This window comes from Manis javanica, chromosome X (assembly GCF_040802235.1).
Source record: "Manis javanica isolate MJ-LG chromosome X, MJ_LKY, whole genome shotgun sequence".
Taxonomy (NCBI): domain Eukaryota; kingdom Metazoa; phylum Chordata; class Mammalia; order Pholidota; family Manidae; genus Manis; species Manis javanica.
Window position 1 is genome coordinate 112,190,376 of NC_133174.1, and position 20,096 is coordinate 112,210,471.

A 20,096-nucleotide genomic window follows, 5' to 3' on the forward strand; every position below is an offset into this window, starting at 1 on the left:
TGCTGTACATTGAATTAATCTCATTTAATTCATATAATTTACTTGTGGGGTAGGTAGGATTATAATCCCCATTTGATAGCTGAGGAAGCTTAGGCTCAGAGAGAGGCTAAATAATTCACTCAAGGCCACACAGCTGGTAAATACTGGATCTGGGATATCAGTCCAGGTTAGTTCAGAATTTTTAAAATATGCACATACATACATCCATCCCTACATTTAAGTATATACTTTTAAGAATAGAAACTTGCCTTAAAGCAATGGCAGTCCACAGAAAATTGGGGTTCCCTGAAACTCAGGGGTCTGGGAGGCTAAAACTGTTGTTGCAACAACTCTTAAGACATTTGCCCTTTTCACTCTGTCAGCATTTGCACTGATGATGCCAAAGCAATGGAGGGTAAAACTCCAGTGCCTTAATATGAATCAGAGCCATGGCATCAAGCTATGCTAGTAGTTTTTGTGTTGGTGATCACCAAGAGCTAAGAAGAAATGGAAAAATTTCATTTTACTTGAGAATATCCTTGAAGAAGTTGTAGTGTTACTAATTTTATGAACTCTCAACCCTTGAGTACATTTATTTTTAAATATTCTGTGTGATGATATGGGTAGTATATAAAAGTATTTCTGTATCTGCAGCATGAAGGATTTTTTTTAAGGAAAAGCACTTAAGTGAGTTATAAGCTGAACTAGCTGCTTATTTAAAAATGAAATTCCATTTTTACCTGAAAGGATGACTGACAAAGGACCATGTATTATTTATTTATTGCTGCATAACAATAGTACCACAAATTTAGCAGCTTAAGGCAATATGTACTTATTATTTAATGCTTTTAAAAACTTTATATGCCTACCTGAAGCTGGCAGGCTGCCAAAATGCAAAAGTTGTTTGATTTTAGCTGGAATAAGACTACTTAGTCGTTTTCTCATGCTAGCATAAGCTGTTTAATATTTAGGAAAAACAAAAAAAGAAACATTATTATTTAAATGCAGATGGATGAAAATCATTCCTACCTTGGACCCAAGGATGAAGAATAACAAAGTGGAGTGGGGCAGGGGTGGGGGATGGGGGTAGGAGTGTATCTTTTGTATTAGAAAAGTTAGAAACTAGAGTTCATTCAAACTCAGAATTCTTTGTTTCTGTGGAAATCTTTGTTTAATCAAAGCTCCTCAGTCAGGTTCCCAATCCTAGGGAGCTTTTAAAAAATAGAGATTTTCTATTGGTCTGGGGTCAGTCCAGACATATTAGATTTTTTTTTAACTCTCTGGATGATTCTAATGTGCTGCCAGGGTTGAGAATACAGATATATCTTCACAAATGAATAGAGAATCCCGTTTAAGGGGATTTTCTCAGACATTTAAAAACTTTTTCATTCTGTTTACCTTAACAACTCTTTTGGGTGAGATGAGATAACTATTATTGTCCCTTTTAAAGTCAGTGTGATACAGCTTAAGGGCACAGGATTTGTAATTAGGCAGATCTTTGTTTCTGTGGGAATCTTTGTTTAATCAAAGCTCCTCAGTCAGGTTCCCAATCCTAGGGAGCTTTTAAAAAATAGAGATTTTCTATTGGTCTGGGGTCAGTCCAGACATATTAGATTTTTTTTTAACTCTCTGGATGATTCTAATGTGCTGCCAGGGTTGAGAATACAGATATATCTTCACAAATGAATAGAGAATCCCGTTTAAGGGGATTTTCTCAGACATTTAAAAACTTTTTCATTCTGTTTACCTTAGGAACTCTTTTGGGTGAGATAACTATTATTGTGCCTTTTAAAGTCAGTGTGATACAGCTTAAGGGCACAGGATTTGTAATTAGGCAGATCTTTGTTTCTGTGGGTATCTTTGTTTAATCAAAGCTCCTCAGTCAGGTTCCCAATCCTAGGGAGCTTTTAAAAAATAGAGATTTTCTGTTGGTCTGGGGTCAGTCCAGACATATTAGATTTTTTTAAAACTCTCTGGATGATTCTAATGTGCTGCCAGGGTTGAGAATACAGATATATCTTCACAAATGAATAGAGAATCCCGTTTAAGGGGATTTTCTCAGACATTTAAAAACTTTTTCATTCTGTTTACCTTAACAACTCTTTTGGGTGAGATGAGATAACTATTATTGTCCCTTTTAAAGTCAGTGTGATACAGCTTAAGGGCACAGGATTTGTAATTAGGCAGATCTGGGTTCTAATTCCTACTACATCATTAATAACAAGATGAGCTGTATTGGGAACCTTACTTAACCATACTTAACTTTATTTTACCTGTTTATAAATGGGAAATAATATTAGGGCTTTATTAGTACTGTTGTATCAACTACTTGATTAATATGTGTACTGTGGAAAAGGCAAGTACATTTTAAATAGAGAATAATTGGTGGCTGTTATTTTACTTGGAACGGTGAATAATGTGAATCTCAAGTGACTTGCTCAAGGTTCCATAGCTAAATAAATGTACAGATCTTCTGAATCTCAGTCTATCATCTATTGTACCTTACGATTTTTGGTATCTTTCTGAGCTATTTTATAAGATACAAAAGATTCCCAGTTGGAGAATTATTTTAATAAGTTACTTGTTGAATAATGGGTCTATTCTCTGAAGTGGTCGTACATAATTGACCAGAATTATGACCTAGGAAAGGGTTTAAACTTTTAACTTTATTTAAAGGAACTTCTGTTAAAGAACTATTCTGGAAATTGCTAGTGAATATCTTCCCTTTTTAACTGCAAATATTTGTAGAGAATATTTACTTTGCAGTAAGATTGTGTTCGGTTACAATTAAGTCATATAGCCCTTATTGATTTTATATAACACACATTAAAGCTCAAACGCAGAAATCTTCATGTTAGGCCTCAAATTCTAGGAATGGAATGATTTAGACTTCAGCATCTTGTTTCCAGACCACGTCAAAGAAAACTTTGTAGCAAAGTAAAATTCTTAAAACCTGGTTATCTCTCAACTTTTAGGTACAAAATATGCAAGAAAGATCTTTATTTCCCATTATAAAGGTCATATGTATGAGGGGGGTAAAAAAAGAAACAGAATAGAATACATACTGTATTTTTATTTTGTTTTCTGCAGATGGTTAGTGTGGTATATAGAAGTCTGTAAATCAGGACTATATACATCAATATCTGTTCCTCTTTTTTCAGTGAACTTTATACTGAAAACATTTTTCTTTATCATTCGATATTTCTCAAAAAACATGATGTTTCATAATAGTCTGTCATTTAATTTATTTAACCATTTCTCCATTGTTGGACATATAGGCTTTAATTTTTTGTTATTACAAATAATTTTCCATTAAACATTTTCATTTCCTTAGCATAAATTATTGGAAGTAGAATATTTGGAATAATAAGATCAAAAGATCTGAACTTTTAAATTTTCTTACAGAAATGTTTTACCAAAATATAACTTTTACTTTGCCCATAATATTGTCATTATTTTTTAATTTAACTTTTTGTTTCAAATTAATTTTAGATTTCCATAAAAATTACAAAACTAATCCAGAGAGTTCTCATATATCCCTTACCCAATAGATGCTGATTTTGACAATAATAATTACCTTTGTGTTTTACAACCTATTAGTAATTGAATCATTGAGGTTATCTTAATAGTATTAAGTTTACCTTTCTAAAAGTTTATGAAACAAAATAACTGTAACTTTTTACAGGATTTTATGAAGAATACATTACAAGTTGACTTGGATGATTCTTCAGATTCATTGTTTGACTCGACCCAGGTTTCAATACCACTGACCCAACAGGAATCAACTATTTCTCCTATAGAAGGTTTGGTTCTGTACTTTTTATAAATATAATAATAACAGACCTTATGAATATACATATAAAATGAATTTCTATTTTGAAGCCCATACCTTCATGTTAATAAGTTTTTCATATATTGTAAGATGGAAGCTAATAGTTCCTGAATGCCTCTTTTGGGTGATTTTATATAACCTTGTATTTAATAATATAACTTCTTCTTCTATTAAGTTGGCTAATGTGTTCTTTGAGCTCATTCTCACTTGGAACCAGCTATGGACTAAAAAATCTTAATGTGAATCAGGGAAGTGCTCTGATGCTCTGATAGTATGGTTTAAAATTTTTTTAATTATTTGGAAGGCCATTAGTATGAGAAAAAGTACATGGTTAAAGTTGATTTTTTATTAGGCTTGTGTCTTTCTATCCAAATAAATAATGTAGATGTGATAGCTAAATATGATTATAGAGTAGTATCATGTAAAATGTCAGTACTAAAGAAATAATGGTTTGCACATCCTAAGTACTAGTAAATATCCATTGAAGGAATAATGAAAACTTCCAAATGAAGAAGAATTACACTTCTTTGATTGTATACTGTAACAACGTTCTTCATTAACCTGAAATAAATGAGTATGCCATAAAGGAATCTTATCTAGTTGAAAATTCCCTATAATCAAATGACTATTTCCTTATTAGCAAATTTGATACATTTCACTAAATGGAGAGAGTTATAGGAGAATTTTTTAAATGTGTGATTGTTTACTAACAAATCAATATCCATTTACCAAAACAAAATGGAAAAAAAATTATAGTAATATGTATGCCAAAAATATTTTCCCATTTTGATAATAGTTGTTTTGATATTCACAAGTGTCACTTATCTAGTTAGTAAAATGACCAAGAACCAAAATAAGTAAGGAGACTAAATGGTTGTCTGAAATCAAATTTTATAAGGCACATGTTCTTTATGCATAGAAAAAGTCTGAATTCTTGAAGCTTCTGGGTATAAAAACAATGAGTCTCACTCTTTTTTATACTGCAGGAAGTAGAAGTTGGCCCTAATGGTAGATAGGGTTATAGCTGATTAGGAAGATGCAGGTTTGAGTCTCCACTCTGAAGATTTTTGAGGCCTCTATCAAGTCACCAAACTTCTTTATACCTCAGTTTTCTCATATTATTAAAACATACTTTTATTTTTCTCACATTCATTCTCCAGATCTGAAATCAGCCAGTTGAAGATATAATTTTAATTCTTGCTCTGCTTATGTCAGGGCTTTTTTGAGGCTAAAATGAGATAAGTGAGAAGTGAAAAATGCATTAAAATTTTAAAGGACTTGACAATAAACAGTTGCTAGAATGATACTTATGAATCATCATATGCACTATGTGTTCAGAAACGTGATTAATGGACTCCTGTCTAGGATGATCGTAGATGGTTCTTGGAGAAGGTTGGATTTGAATTTGATTTTGAAGAATGAGAATAGGAGTTTTATTGGCACTGTCAAGGAAAGTGAACAGTACAAGCCAAAGGCAACAGATATAAACAAGTTGAAGTCAGAATTTAATACTATTGAGCTCAGAGTGATTCTACTTAACTGGCAGATTTAGTCATGCTTTTAAAAATTATGTATAAAACAATCTAGTTTTACTATATAACCTGCTGGATAACCATTTGCCAAAACACCAGCACTCACTGGTTGTTCAAGCAACCTAAGCATCTGAGAAGAATGTTCATGTCATTTCAAAAAAAGCAGTCCCAAGTGCTTGCAGTATAGATGTCAGTAATCATGTGCTTGAAGATGGAAAAAATCATTTGTTATCTCAAAGAATAAAACACAGATTTGACAGAGGAGCCTGCTAATGTAATATCCTTATTTTCCTGGCATATATCTATTCTGCTTTTCCTATTAGTGTACAGTTGGGAGAATTAAAATATCATGTGCAATTTTAAAATCCTTCTCACAAAGTTACAGTTGTGTGTTATTTTCAAAAGGACTTTTGCTGGGTTGGCTTATAGCCTAAATTGCTGCACTTCTCTTGCAAATATCCTGAATTACAAAATCTGTTAACTTTTAAGGTGATGGTTTTCAAATGCAAAATTATTTTTAGCAATGAAATCTCTCCCAACAAAATTTTATATAGAGTTTCTATATAAAGGTAAAGGAGAGTTTTAAGAAAAGGTAAAGGAGAGTTTCTCTATCTAACATGGCCACTTGATTCCCTAACAGAACCATTAGGCTCAGAGGAAACATAGTTTGAATACCATTATACTAATTCCGTATCTTTTCATATGAATGAGAGGTATTAACATTCAAGATTAGTTGTTTCTACTTTATACATAGAGAATAAAAAGATAATTAAAACCTGTCAGGTTAAGTGGAAAAAGAATCAACTTGAGTTTTCCATTAGACATCCAAAGTTACTTTTTTAAAAAATATTTTAAAAGGTTTCTCTAAATTTTTTGAAAGTAATTGTTTATGTTTAGAAGCTCAACTGTATTTAAGCATCTAAAAATAAATTCAGTTTTAGTAAATGAGTTTAGAGTATTCTCTGTGCTTTAATTTTTCTTTTGGGAGGGAGGGGCTTAGGATTTTTTTTTTGGCCTGACTTCTTTCATGATGCCTCTTTATGTATTTATTTGAAAGCACCTTTAGAATTTTCCTGCATAAAGTTTATTTCATAAGTTGTTCAAATATGTGTAGTCTATAATAGCTGTTTGTATGATTTCTTTCTGCCTACTGATTACATAAATTTTGATCATTCTTTGTTGTCGTTTGCATGACATAATTCAATTATATTACCTTTAATTTAGCTCCAAAGTTCTTTTACTTAATTTTAAATGTAAGACCATTTTAGTAGCATTTGTAAGCAATATTCCATATTAATGCATTTACAAATATCTTTCCCACTATTTACATCACTTTAGATTTAGAAGAAACTCTGCCTACAGTCAAACCTTCTTTTGTTGCTAATGTAAGCCATGCTATTCTAAAAATGCCAAAAACCAATGAAAATACTGACATAAATCCTTCCACTTCATTGTCTTCAGCGAGATGTCCTTCTGTGACATATTCCCATGTAATGGTATCAAAAGGTAAATATGAATGTGGCATGTAAAAAATTGTATTATTTATACTGGTGTTCAAGCTTTTTAAAAAGAAGAATTTGAGTGATAAGGTCCTTAATTTGGTTTTAGGTACAAATATCTCCCCATCAACTTACTATAAAACTGAAGCGCTTTTTAGAAGATCTTGTCCAAAGTGCAATATAAAGTTCAACCTTTTGGATCCTTTGAAATGTCACATGAAGGTAAAACTTTTTCACAATGTGATTTTTTTAAAGTATTCACAAATCTTGAATTTCATAGATTTAATGCCCAGACATTTAGATAAGAAATTTTCTCATTGTTATTTTCATAAAGCTTAAGTAAAAATTGATATTTATAATGACTATCTGCATACAAAATTTTTAAGCCCTTCCCCAAAATTAAGCTTATATATACTATAGTATATGCATATTGTATTTTAATTTTTAATGAAAATAATATATTAATCAGAATATTTTATTGACTAGGTCATGCCATTCTTCAAGCTTCTTGTAAAGCAGGCATTTTATTAGGTGCTTAATCTTCCATGTAATTTAGAAATTTTTTTTTAACCTTATTTTTTGTCTATTGTGATATATGCATATCATTTTACTCAATGAACATCTTAATCTTGCATTTTAATTTTCAACATTCAGGTATAAACTCCTGATGGTGGAGTATTTCATATGAACTGATAGTTTAACTCAATTCAGAACATAGTTTGTGTAGTTATTACAAATTAATCCTAGCTTTATATTGATGTAGGAGGCTCTTGAAGTTAGGTTATAGGCAATTTTCCAGGTACTAATGAAGTATGAGGTTTAGATATCACAACACTTAAAATATTGTCGTAGATATTACAGTTTCTGGGTGTTTATGGAAAGATAGTCTATATTCTCCTAGCATGCCCAGTAGAAATGGCAGGAAGAGGGAAAGGAGGCAAAAGAAAAAGGCAATGTAGATTATATACAGGAAATAAGGGATAAGAAGGGTGCAAGGCAAAGAAGCAACTTAGGAAATGTTATTGCTCAAATTATTTAAAGATAGGTAAATTTTTCACTGAAATTCAGCATTTTACAAAAAAACGTAGAAAAAAGTTCCTAAAATTCCAAATGCAACCTCTTTATTCTTGAGCAAATCTGTACTTATCTATCACTATTTCCTGAGTATGACTTCTGGTAACTGGACGTTGGGTTTTGATTTTACATATGAAGCAACTTCTATAAGTGCTCTTGATCTTCCTGTCTATGTAATATTGTGTAGAGATGCTTGATGTTTTTATGTTTTGCATTATAGATGGAGAGAGAAAAGAAAAAGCTGGATTTTTTAGCTATCTTTGATTTATTTAATTGGAGGGGCAAATAATATAGTCTCGTGATTCAAAAAGTCTAAGACGATATCTCAGCCCTGTCTCCTATTTGCCTAGTTCCCAATACAACTTGCAAAGGAAATAATTCCTTATTAATTTGTTTTGCATCCTCTTTGTCTGAATATACAGACACACATAAATGGTTTTATTTTCCATCTATTTAATAAATAAATCATAACATGTCAAATATACTTCTGCACCTGGAGAAATTGACAAACATTCTCTAAAATGTGGTTTTCTTTATTTTAGCATTGTCTATGATTAAAACTATGGGAGACGTTTACATTTTAGCTTATACACTTTTATATATCAAATTTTTATAATATCACAGAAAGGATTTCCATTTTGAAAAAAAAATGTGAGTTTTAGATTATTTGTGAATGATCTTTCGCTGGTACTATAGACAAATAGGTTACTATACCACAGAGATAATGTTTTCATCCAGTGTAAGTACTGCAAACATCCTATTGATCTAAGGTAGAGCACTCAGCTTTAAAATATTATTTAGTGTAATCCTTAGAAAATTTTTTGGGATAGAACTTTCTCTCATTGTCTTGTTGCCAGTTAATTGGCACAGATGAGATTCAAACATGAATCACTTTAATGGCGAAGCCCAGGTTCTCACAACCACTTTTCCCATTTTGAAAATTGTATGGGCTATTTTCTTGAATGTCATATGGAACCTTGAACATAAGGGGTGCTATTTGTTTTTAGGGTACAGAATATGACAGTCATCAATCAAGTCTAACATATTAATGTGTTATTTAGGTTCCTTTATCCTTGCTTACATTTGTCTACCTGCCCTGTCATGCTTTGAGAAAGGTCTGAAAAGTCTCACATTACCAAGATTTTCTTTGATATCTTCCAATTCTGGTTTATGGTTGTTGCTATTTAGGATATAGGTGGATCTATCTCTTTGAGCTTCCTCATGAATGTACTCTTTAGCATTTTTGTAAAGTATTCCTTTTTTGGTCTTGATTCTGCTTTGTTTGATATCAGGCTCACAATCTTTGCTCTCTTGTTATTTCCATTTGACTGTTAGATTCTTTATCATTTTATTTTCAAACCTTCCAAATCACTTTGTTTTTTGGTATGTTTTCTTGCTCTCACCAGAAATAGTTCTCATTTGTGATCCTACATGAAATTTCTTTTTTTTAGTAGTTGAGCTAAATCCATCTGTACTCGTTGATAAGATAGATTTAATTGGTTTGATAGGTTTAATTGGTCTTGAGTCTGTCACCATTTTTTTGTTATGCTTTCTTTAATTGTTCAAGTCTTTCAGTTTGTGGTTGCATTGTGTATACATAGTTTGGGGTTGTAGGAAAGTTTATATTTTTGCTCTGTAATTATTTTAGAGACATTCTGCAACTGAAAATTGTATACAATAAATGAATGAATTTTATCTCATCGAAAATAAACTCATATGAAAGTATTCTACATTAGAGTCAGTTGGTATGAGGTCTTGATTTTATTCATGAAGTAGATCTCCCCCTTCAGACGTTTCAACATTCTAGATAGAATATGTTGAGATTTTAAAGATGTAATTGATGTTTCTCTTTTTGTGTACCACACATTTTCTAGCACCTTGAGACTAGAGAATCACAGGTTACCTGTGCTCATCAAAGTCCAGTTCCAACCAGGCTTTCTGAAATACTAGTGTATTATTTGATAATTAAGCATATACACAACAGCAAATAAAATTACCTTCTCTTTTAAGCTATATCTTGACACAGATATGAAATGTAGGATTTTAGGCCAAGGAACAAATTATTACTAGATATTTATACTAGAAACTTTTAATTGCAAGAAAAAAGTATTAGATGTATAGCCAACCTGGATCTTGAGGTATTCCTTTTGTTTTTGAAGTTGTATCTCTATTAAGCTAATAGGTGTTTGTTGTTTGAATTTCTTAGACTATATAAGGAAAGAAGCCAATGTTTCAGTGATTATCTTTCCAGATATACTACCAAGTATAGTTTTACCTGAGCTGGCCCCGGGTAAAACAGAATCATTTCTTGTTATCTAATTTTTAAAAGAGATATACATAAGGCTTACATTTTTTTTCTGTTTCAGCGTTGTTGTCCAGACATGATAAATATGTTTTTGGAAATTATTAAAGCAGAATTTTCAGTTATTACTGAAAATAAAAATACTGGTGCAGAGAAAGGAAAATTGATCATGACAGTTAGTGACTTTTACTATGGAAAGCATGAAGGAACTTTTGATGATGAAGAGAAGACTTATACAACCTTTAAATGCTTCAGTTGCTTGAAAGTTCTTAAAAATAATATTAGGTATGTAAATACTCATTTCTATTTCTGTTTTAAAATTGGGATGCTTCAGATGTAAATATGTATCTTTATTTTTCTGTGCCATCTGATATAAGCGATTGTAACAGTTTCTATTAAGAAAAAAAGGCAGATTATGATGTTGAAAAGTTTTCTCTCTTTCTAGCATTTTAGGAGTTTGACACCTGGACACAGTTGTGTTTCTCTCAGCTTAAGAAAGAATAAAATTTGGTGCACATGGTGTATGTGGGGTCCTGGGGAAGACAGTGTAGCTCAGAGAAGACAAATAGGGACTCTCTGGCATCTTACTACACTGATGGACAGTGACTGCAATAAGGCATCGGGGGGGAGGACTCAATAATAAGGGTGAATGTAATAACCACATTGTTTTTCTTGTGAAACCTTCATAACAGTGTTTATCAATGATACCTTAATAAAAAAAAGAATGAAATTTATTTTAACTTGGGGAAAATCACTTTTCTCTGCATCATTGAACTAGGAGTTTTCATGAGATATTTTTATTTTTCAGCTGCTTTTGAATCTTACTTTTCCTGTCACAAGAAGAGCCACTTTACCCAGTTGTACTTCACTATACTGGTCTTAATTAAAGCTCTAATTTTTCCATTCATATTTGTAATTTTTAGCACACTTACCTTGCAGAGAAAGTGATTTTTTTTTTGGGTGACCTTTAGAGAAGTACCAGTTCTAGGAAACATGTCTGCTTTGATTTTATCATTTAACACATTTTAAAAGTAGAGATTTAATTCTCAATGGAATTTTGAAGATTTATATATGTATGCTTTAAATTTTAGGAACTTGTACGTTGTAGTCTTTGAGTGACATGGCATATTGCGTATCTATTACCCTGAGATAATAACAATAGCAAAGTAACAAGACATAGTGATTAGTATTTGTCATAAGTTATATAGCCTGACATTGTTTTTCCAACATTGTATTATAAAACTTTTCAAATATTCAACAACATAAAAAATTTTTACAGTGAATATCTGTATATTTACCACCTCGAGTCTACCATTAACATTTTGCTATACTTCTGTTACCACATAACTATTCATTCATAGACCCACCTGACTTTTTAATACTTTCTGGAGTAAACTGCAGACATCAGAGCACTTCCCTTAGGTGACACGGTACATATTTGTATATGTATATATGTACCTACATTGCACACAGACACACACATATGAACTTTAAAAAATATTTACCCTTGATAACCGTCATTTTTAACTAGCATTCTTAAGCATCCTAGAGGTCACTATGCTCAGCATTTATTTCATTTTCCAGTAAATTCTTATGTCTAAAATGAAGTACATGGAAAAATTCCGAAATACACTGTAATATAAGCCTAAAATAATAATGAATGCTATGCTTGTGGTAGTGCGTTATAGTTTTCAAAGATCTTTCACTTACATCATTCACATGAGTTTTCACACTTCTTTACCTCCTTTGATCAAGCCCCAACAGCCATCAATTGCTAATGGTCCCAGTAGTTTAAGAGAATTGTGCTTTGAGATATAACACTAAAACAATGCTGCAACAGAACTCTGTGACCTCCTTCCATATTTTTATAGTAAAATACATCGGAAAACAATGTTAGTAAATTTGGTACAGTGCATAGAAAAGTGGTTCAGTGGTTATGTTGTTTGTTATACTTAAATATTATGTATATAATATTAGATGTTCAGCAATAGCTTTTTGGCTTTTCCTTTAAGATTAGCTCATTTAATATTAAACAGGAAATTTCTTTTTATTGTTTTCATTTCAGAAGATTGGTTACAGGTTTCTAGATTATCAGAATATCTATAAGTTTTAAGCTAACCATATTTTACAATATCTAGGAACTTTGTAGCGTTTTTTGGTATATTGTTTAGTAAATGAAACTTGAACAGTAGACACTGGATAACCAAAGATGTTGTATGTGTTAAACGACATTTTACCTTAATGGCAAAAACTAGGATGGCAAACTGATGGTTTTAGAGGATGGTAGAAGCTGATAGTTCAAGATTTCTAGTCTCTGCCCTGTCAACATATTGTAGAATATTTTTTTCCTACATTGAATGTCAACAAAACCAGTTAGGGTTATTTTATTCTGAGGATGAGGATAGCCTTGTGAGGAGTTTGCTCTTCTTCACATCTCCATCTATTGGTTTGAGAAGTGTGAGCTGCTGATGGGGGTTGAGAGATAGCTAGTTGGTTAAGAGATTAGTTTATGCAGATAGATTTTATTAAAGTTATGAGCTGAAAGCTTAATGTCTCATAGCCTTTATATATAAATATTTAGGCAAAGCTAGGGTTTTAAAAATATATATTTTAATAAAGATATTAAAATGAAAGAAAGAAAAAGATATTTCAAAGTGTACCATAGCAGCTTTAGAGTTTTGGAGGTGTGGAAATATAAATCATCCTCCAGGATGATTGCTGTCTAGGTTGATGATATTATCACTTCATTTCAAGATTATTTCCTCTAAGGACTTATACTGAATAACTGCCAATATTTAATCCTGTCTTTAAATTGTTATTTTGGTGGAACAACTTAAAAATTCAATAAAAAGTTTCAGTAAGCCCTTAGAAATAGATATACCTGTTTATATTGTACTCTCTACCATTGGAAGTCACAGTTCCTTCTCATAAGAAGTCTTTTAGGGAATCTGACATAGCAGAACATAGAACTGAAAAGTGGAAGGTGCTACAAAAAGCATAACCTGCAAGTTAAAAAGAGTAATTTGTGCTAACAGTAAACCAGTACCATTAAATAAAACAAAAGGATCTTATAATTATCCGTATTAAAATTGCTATTACATATATTTAGGAACCAAGACATAAATAAAAATACTAACAATTTGTCTTTTAAGCAGCTGAATATCTTCAAGGACTTCAAAATATTTCTAACATGCTCTGTAGCTGCTTGCTATTGGTTGGGTTTCCTTCCATTAAGTATCTTATTTTAAAGTGTGTGGTGCATTTCATGCATGGAAAAGAAACCTGCTGTTTCTCTTTACAAAAAAAAAATGTTTTAACTCTGAAATAATGATGAAGACTTACAGCAAATTAGTGGTATTTCCTATTAAGTACACTAACGGATTATTTCAAAACATGCAAAGAAAAATGTTTACTGAGTCATTTAATGACAGTGATTTAATGTGCACACTTTTTTTGTTATCATTAATCTACAATTACATGAAGAACATTATGTTTACTAGGGTCCCCCCTTCACCAAGTCCCCCCCACAAACCCCATTACAGTCACTGTCCATCAGCGTAGTAAGATGTTGTAGAATCACTACTTGTCTTCTCTGTAATGTGCACACTTTTGACTTTAAGGCTTTGGAGATACTGTTTTGAGTAACATCTGCATTTTTAACAGCTACCTTCAGAGACTTATTTGTGAGATTTTTCTTTGGTTGTAAATCTGAATATTTGCACCTGTTAACAATCACAGGTTTATGAACCACATGAATCACCATTTGGAACTCGAGAGGCAGAACAGCGAGATCTGGGGAAACCAGTCCACCTGCCAGCGCTGCTACCGTCAGTATCCCACACCATTCCACCTGCAGTGTCATATTGAGAGTACGCACACTCCCCATGAGTTTCCAAGTAAGTCACCATTTCATTGAAGTCCTGAACATCATCGATTTTGATCATCATTAAGTATGAGGAAGCCTTCAGAATTCTGGTAGAAAAATAATAAATAGACTTGTAATTTGGGGACAAAGTTGACAAACCGGCCTTAACTTATATAAACCTTTCAATAAAATTATGTACTCAAACTGAAGTTCCTCTTGTAAAGAGAAACTTCCTTATCATAACTCATGCATTTTATGTAGGGGGATTAAATTATAGATTTCAGATTCCCTCCCCAGTTTGCAAATATGGAATCAATCATTTGGAATTATACTCTAATAAGAAAAGCAACTGCAGTGATAATTAAAATCACAGTCTGGAGTTAGAACAGCTTGGATTCAAATTCCCGCTCTGCCTCTTAATACTGCTTTGGGATCTCAGGCATGTTACTTAATCCTTTTGTAACTCAGTTCCTCATCTGAAAAATGGGGGTAAAAATAGCAGTATCTCTCAGTGATGGTATGAGAAGTAAGTAAACTAATATAAGTAAAGTCCTTAGAACAGTGTTACAGAGTCAGCACTATACTATTGTTGGAACCACCATCACTACCATGTTTATTACTTGTTGCAATTGTTATGGATGTACAAAATGAATCTTTCATTTATATACATCCATAAAATGGTGTAATGTGTTTTTTTCCACTTTCAGCTATTTGTAAAATCTGTGAATTATCATTTCAAACAGAACATATGCTTTTACAACATATGAAGGACACTCATAAACCTGGTGAAATGCCATATATTTGCCAGGTATGCACACATTTTATCATGTACTTAGGTGTTTGTTTAATTTTCGTATGCCACGAAATAGTATTGTTCTTCTCATTTTTTTAACAAGTTACTAAGTTTTATTTAAATAAAACAAGTTACTAAGATTAAAGACCCTCTTCAACAGCAGAAACTCCCTCAGTTTAACACATGTATGTGGGAGTGGTGGGTTGGATTTGGCCTGGGAGCCATAGTTTACTGGTCCTTACTAGAAAAATAAAATGCCCTGCTAGAGAAAGAGAATATTTGCACTTTCATACCATGTAGGAAAGAATGTAGAAATGCCAGAGAAAGAGGAAATGCTATTAGTTATGGGAAACTCAGCTAAATGCTTTAGGCTGGTATTTTTCCAGAATTTGAAGTAGTTCCCAATAAGATAGCAAGATAAAGATAAATTGCCTCTGTCATAGTCTGGATGCTATTTAAAATCCAAAGAAAAAGAGTATTCTGTTTTATATAGCAGGAAAATCTTTACAGGACAAGAGGTATCAGTTTGAAAATTCAAATCAAGATAAGGAATAGCAGATCTGAAAAGAAGGGAATCCAGTTATGTTTACGAATATATCCCTAAACTTTCAGAGAGAACTTTTATGTTTAAAAGATTATACTTATTACTTGCAGTGATAGGATTCTTGGTTGTATAAGCAACAGAACTGAATTAGTAGTGCATAATGTTCTTCTAACAAATGGCTCATCATTACTACTATGATATGATTGCATATCGGTTTTAAATTATCAAGTTAAACTAAACCTTCTTTATATTTTCTAGGTTTGCCAGTTTAGATCATCATCATTTTCTGATGTAGACAGTCATTTTAGAGCATCCCATGAAAACACTAAGAACTTGCTATGTCCATTTTGCCTCAAAGTTAGTAGAATGGCAACCCCCTACATGCATCATTACATGAAGCATCAGGTGAGATTTAGCAGTTCTTACTTGTTCATTTTGTTTTAGTAAAAAGGTATACATATAGAACTTAGAACATTGATTAGATTTGTTCTAGAAGGAAAGCAAAGTCATTCCAAATGACACAATTAATTTACAACTTATGCTGAATTATTTGTAAAACTTCCGTTTCTTTTCTTTGTCTGTTTCCTAGTGATGATGAGGCTCATGAACAGTGAAAATTCTGAAAGATAGATAGAAATATGAACCCTAGAGTGGAGAAGTAAAGAGAAGATGACTGGAATATTTAGGCTGGCTATTTCAGGAGTCTAAGAGTGGTGAGCATGGGAATGATTTTGAAGGTAGTTAATCAAGACCAGGGAAAAGGATAAGTTTGAACTGATGAAGATAAGATTGAGGACTCAAAATCTTCTGTTTTCCCCTTTCTCTTCAAATTTCTAGCCCCCTTTTAATTATGAGAAGACATGTGGTTGTCATCAGTGACCCCAACTGGTCTTTTGTAGCAGTCAGTGACAGAGTAAACAGCACGACACTTATTTCTAGATATGTTAACTATGCCAGAGAACTATGTTTATTTAGGTTATAACTAGTTCTCAGATGAGTTCTACCAGTTTTGCTATGTAATTTCTGGGATACCAGTGTCAGTGCTTGTATCCTTCCCTTGCATTCTCGTTTTATCCTTTTCCCAACACAATCATACCATACTTTATTTGGCTGAAAACTTTGATAAGACAGTAAGCCTGTTCTTGAGTGTTTAAAAAAGCAATGGTACCTTTCCAAAATCAGAAGTCAATGAATTTTCTGAATCTGATGTTATCAAGTTTTGTCTCCTCACTGATCAGCTCATTACATTTCTTATTATTGATTGCATTTTCACAGCCAATTTATTCAATACTGGTGCTAACATTGCTTTCAGTTCCAGTCATTAGACTATGATGAAATCAACTTTTAGTTGTTTATTGGAAAAAATCATAGAAGTAGAATATCCAAATACATTCAAGATCACCTGTGTTATGACTGAGATGGTATCAATATGCTGATTTTTGTATTCTGGTATGCCACCTCACCCTTAAGAGCCTCTGGCAAAATCTTTCGATTGCAGAGTTTCCCCAACAGTGTTCCATCAGATGTTACTAGATGTTCTGCTCTAAAATCGTTCCTGAAAAAAGGAGTTTGGCAAATGGCTGTATTTACAAAATTAATAATTTTTTGTAAATTTTTTAAAATAGGGCTTTTTGGAACTTTTAATATGCTAAAAAATCATAAATCTCCAAGCAAGGAATATTGTTTATGTTACTCCCAAAGCTTATTTGGCCATCAAACCCTTTATCTGCACAATACCTATTTGTCAAACATTAACACTTTTTGGGAGTAGAATTTGGGAAACGCTGGTCTTGGTGCTCTATATTTCATCCTTTAGCCTTTGATTTTTGAAAGGAAGAATAAGATATAAAGCAGTTGCTCTGTTTCACTGTGAAGCTTTTAACATAATTCTTTCTCTCATGCTTTACTAAGCTTCACAGTGAGGTATAGATGTGGAGGGAGTAATGCCTACTTAGAAAGTTAAGAAACAGATTGATGGGCCTACTATGTGGATTGTGTCTCTTAAGTGGCGTACCTGATCTGTACTCACTATTCATACCCTGAATTGTATGTCTTAACTTGCCACCTATATAGGAAGGAGTTAACCCAGCAGGTCTGAATTACTCAAATCACACATATTTTCAGAAGGGTCTACTTGCATGACTGGCCCTTGGCTAACTTGTGGAAAATGAGGCTTTGTCATTAAATGATGAGTATTTTACATGCCTGGAACCTTGATTCATGTTGTACCAACTTTTCCAGGTCATTTGTGCAAAAAATATGATTATGGTGAACACCTGCTTTTCTTCTTGTATTCTGAAGAATTAGTGACTGAACCCCATAAAAAAAACCTGGGCTGTTAAACTCAAAAGAGCTTCCCTGGCAAAAAACACTTCATACATGTTGCTGCAGTTAGTTGCTGGGAGATTGATTAAGCATGTCCTATGCTACTCCACTGGGAGAGGGCACTTGGAAACTGGTACCAGTAGCCTCCAGACTCCACCTAATGCACTTTTCTCCTCTAGTAATCCTGATCTGTATCCTTTTACGGTCATAAATCATAGCTGTGAGTATAACTTCTAAGTCCTTCTACTGAATAATCAAACTTAGGAGTAGTCTTAGAAGGCAGTCAGCAGTCAATAGAGGAAAGAATATGTTAAGAAGAATGATCAGGCATCCTTCAAAGTATTTGAAATTTGTATACGTGTTCACAAAGACTCATAAACAATAACTAAGCAGGATTATAAGCTTATAACTGATATGACATTAATGCAATTTTAGACAGTAAACACTGTAGAAAATATGGCTCATTTTATTCTTTTTGAAGACTTTGGTTGTAATCTTTTCCTAAAAAGAATATATTATTATGTCTTAAGTAATTTTAGAGCTAACAACATAGTTGGTACATTTAGGAAAGGAAGAAGGATTCCAGCTGTGTTAAATATCCTTATTAGAGCTCTAGAATAATTACAAGCAGTTAATATATACTAATCACATGCCATATGACAGTCGCTAATGGTTTTACTTGCATTCTCTTCTTTAATCCTCATAATCACCCTACGAAGCAATTATTTTCATTTCACAGATGAGGAAACAAAGCTTAACAGAGAGTAACTTGCCCAAAGTCACATTCTCTAATGGCAGAGCCAAAAATTGACTTAGGGTTCAAGCTTTTCCACAGTCATATTCTTTCCTGACATTAGGTCTAAAGGAAGATGCTTTAGATAGTCAGAATTAGCCTTGAAAATCCCTCAAGTTAGCCAAACAATATAGTATGCTTGTCAAAATCTTCAATACGGACAATTTTTTCTCTATCTTTGGAACAGAACATCATTTTTTTTTAGTTGAACATCATATTATTTTTAAATGTACTATGTCTTTAGCACATTGCAAGCATACATGCATAAGAGAGATATGCAAGACTTGAGTCCAACCAAGGGAATAGTAGATTAAAGTCTCCCATCGCAGGGCTCTGGGCATATGCTCATTGAATGGAATGGCAGACATTTTGAACTAGTTAAATTGTGCCAGCTGCTCATGTGCACTCTGTCAGTCTCTTGCTGTCTACCTCAGTATTTATTTAACAAATATTTATTGAGTGCTAATATATGCCAGGGACTGTTTTACAGAAATGAACAAAACAAAGTTTGGGCCCTCTGGAATTTGCATTATCATGGAGAAAGAATATGTGTGTGTGTGTGTGTGTGTGTGTGTATATTTCTGAATATATGTATACTAGTTGGTGATAAGTACCATGGGAAGAAAATACAGGAAGATAGGAAATGCCTGATCTTAAGAGGTGAAAGAGTAGTTTCTGTTTTTTATATAGGGAGTCCAAAGAGAGCCTCTCTGAAGGAATAAGGGAATAAGCTATATGGATATCTGGGAGAGAATGCTCCAGGCAGAGGAAACAATAAATAGTCAGTGCAGTGAGCATATATCTCGATGTTCAAGGAGCAGCAAGGCCAGTGTGGCTATAGCATGGTAAACAAGTGGGAGGAAGAATGGTAGGAGAGGTTGTAGCAATAGAATACAGAGCAGATGGTATAGGGCCTTGCAAGCCAGAATCAGGATTTTGGAGTGTTTCGGAAAGCCATTGGAAGGTTTAAGCATGTGCGAGAGCACTCTGGCAGCCATGGAAAGAAGAGACTGTTGGGAAGAAAGGGTAAAACAAGGAGTAGGTAGGATGCTGTTGCAAGACTCCAGGTAAGTGGCTTGGACTGATCAGGTGGCGGTTGGAGGTGATTAAAAGTGGAAAGATTATGCTTTTGAAGGTCAAGCTGACAGGTGTTATTACTGGGTTGGATGTGGGATGTGAGAGAAAGAGAAGTGACTGACCAAGTTCTTTTGTCCTGAGCAGCTGCAAGAATGCCATTCCCATACACTGAGGTATTGGGAAGAGTAGGGAAGGAACAGATTTTTTTTTCACAGGGTGGATGGGGGAAAATCTAGAGTTCAGTTTTGTCCATGTTGATTTGAAATGCCTGTTAGATACCAAGTAGTGGTGATGGATGCTATTTAAGATCATGAAACTAGATGAGGTGTAGATACAGGTAGAGAAAAGACTCCTGGAAACTATACTCCAGGGAACTTTCTGTCTGTCCTGTTATCTTGCTATTTGTTTCTTGACTGAGATTTTTTTCCCTTCTTTCCTCACCCCCCCTCAAGCACATACAGGTGAATCTGTTTATGCTGCC

General features: G+C 33.1%; 1 protein-coding gene across 3 annotated transcripts in view; it reads left to right on the forward strand.

The window, feature by feature from the left end:
* Positions 1-20,096, forward strand: part of ZNF280C (zinc finger protein 280C) — a 48,907-nt gene that overhangs the window by 15,573 nt on the left and 13,238 nt on the right. For all 3 annotated transcript variants that reach the window (XM_017664745.3, XM_017664746.3, XM_017664747.3), the window contains 7 exons: positions 3,665-3,782; positions 6,682-6,849; positions 6,952-7,064; positions 10,283-10,503; positions 13,957-14,114; positions 14,791-14,891; positions 15,679-15,825. In XM_017664745.3, coding sequence (XP_017520234.3) covers positions 3,665-3,782; positions 6,682-6,849; positions 6,952-7,064; positions 10,283-10,503; positions 13,957-14,114; positions 14,791-14,891; positions 15,679-15,825 — 1,026 coding nt within the window. The remainder of the gene's footprint in view (positions 1-3,664; positions 3,783-6,681; positions 6,850-6,951; positions 7,065-10,282; positions 10,504-13,956; positions 14,115-14,790; positions 14,892-15,678; positions 15,826-20,096) is intronic.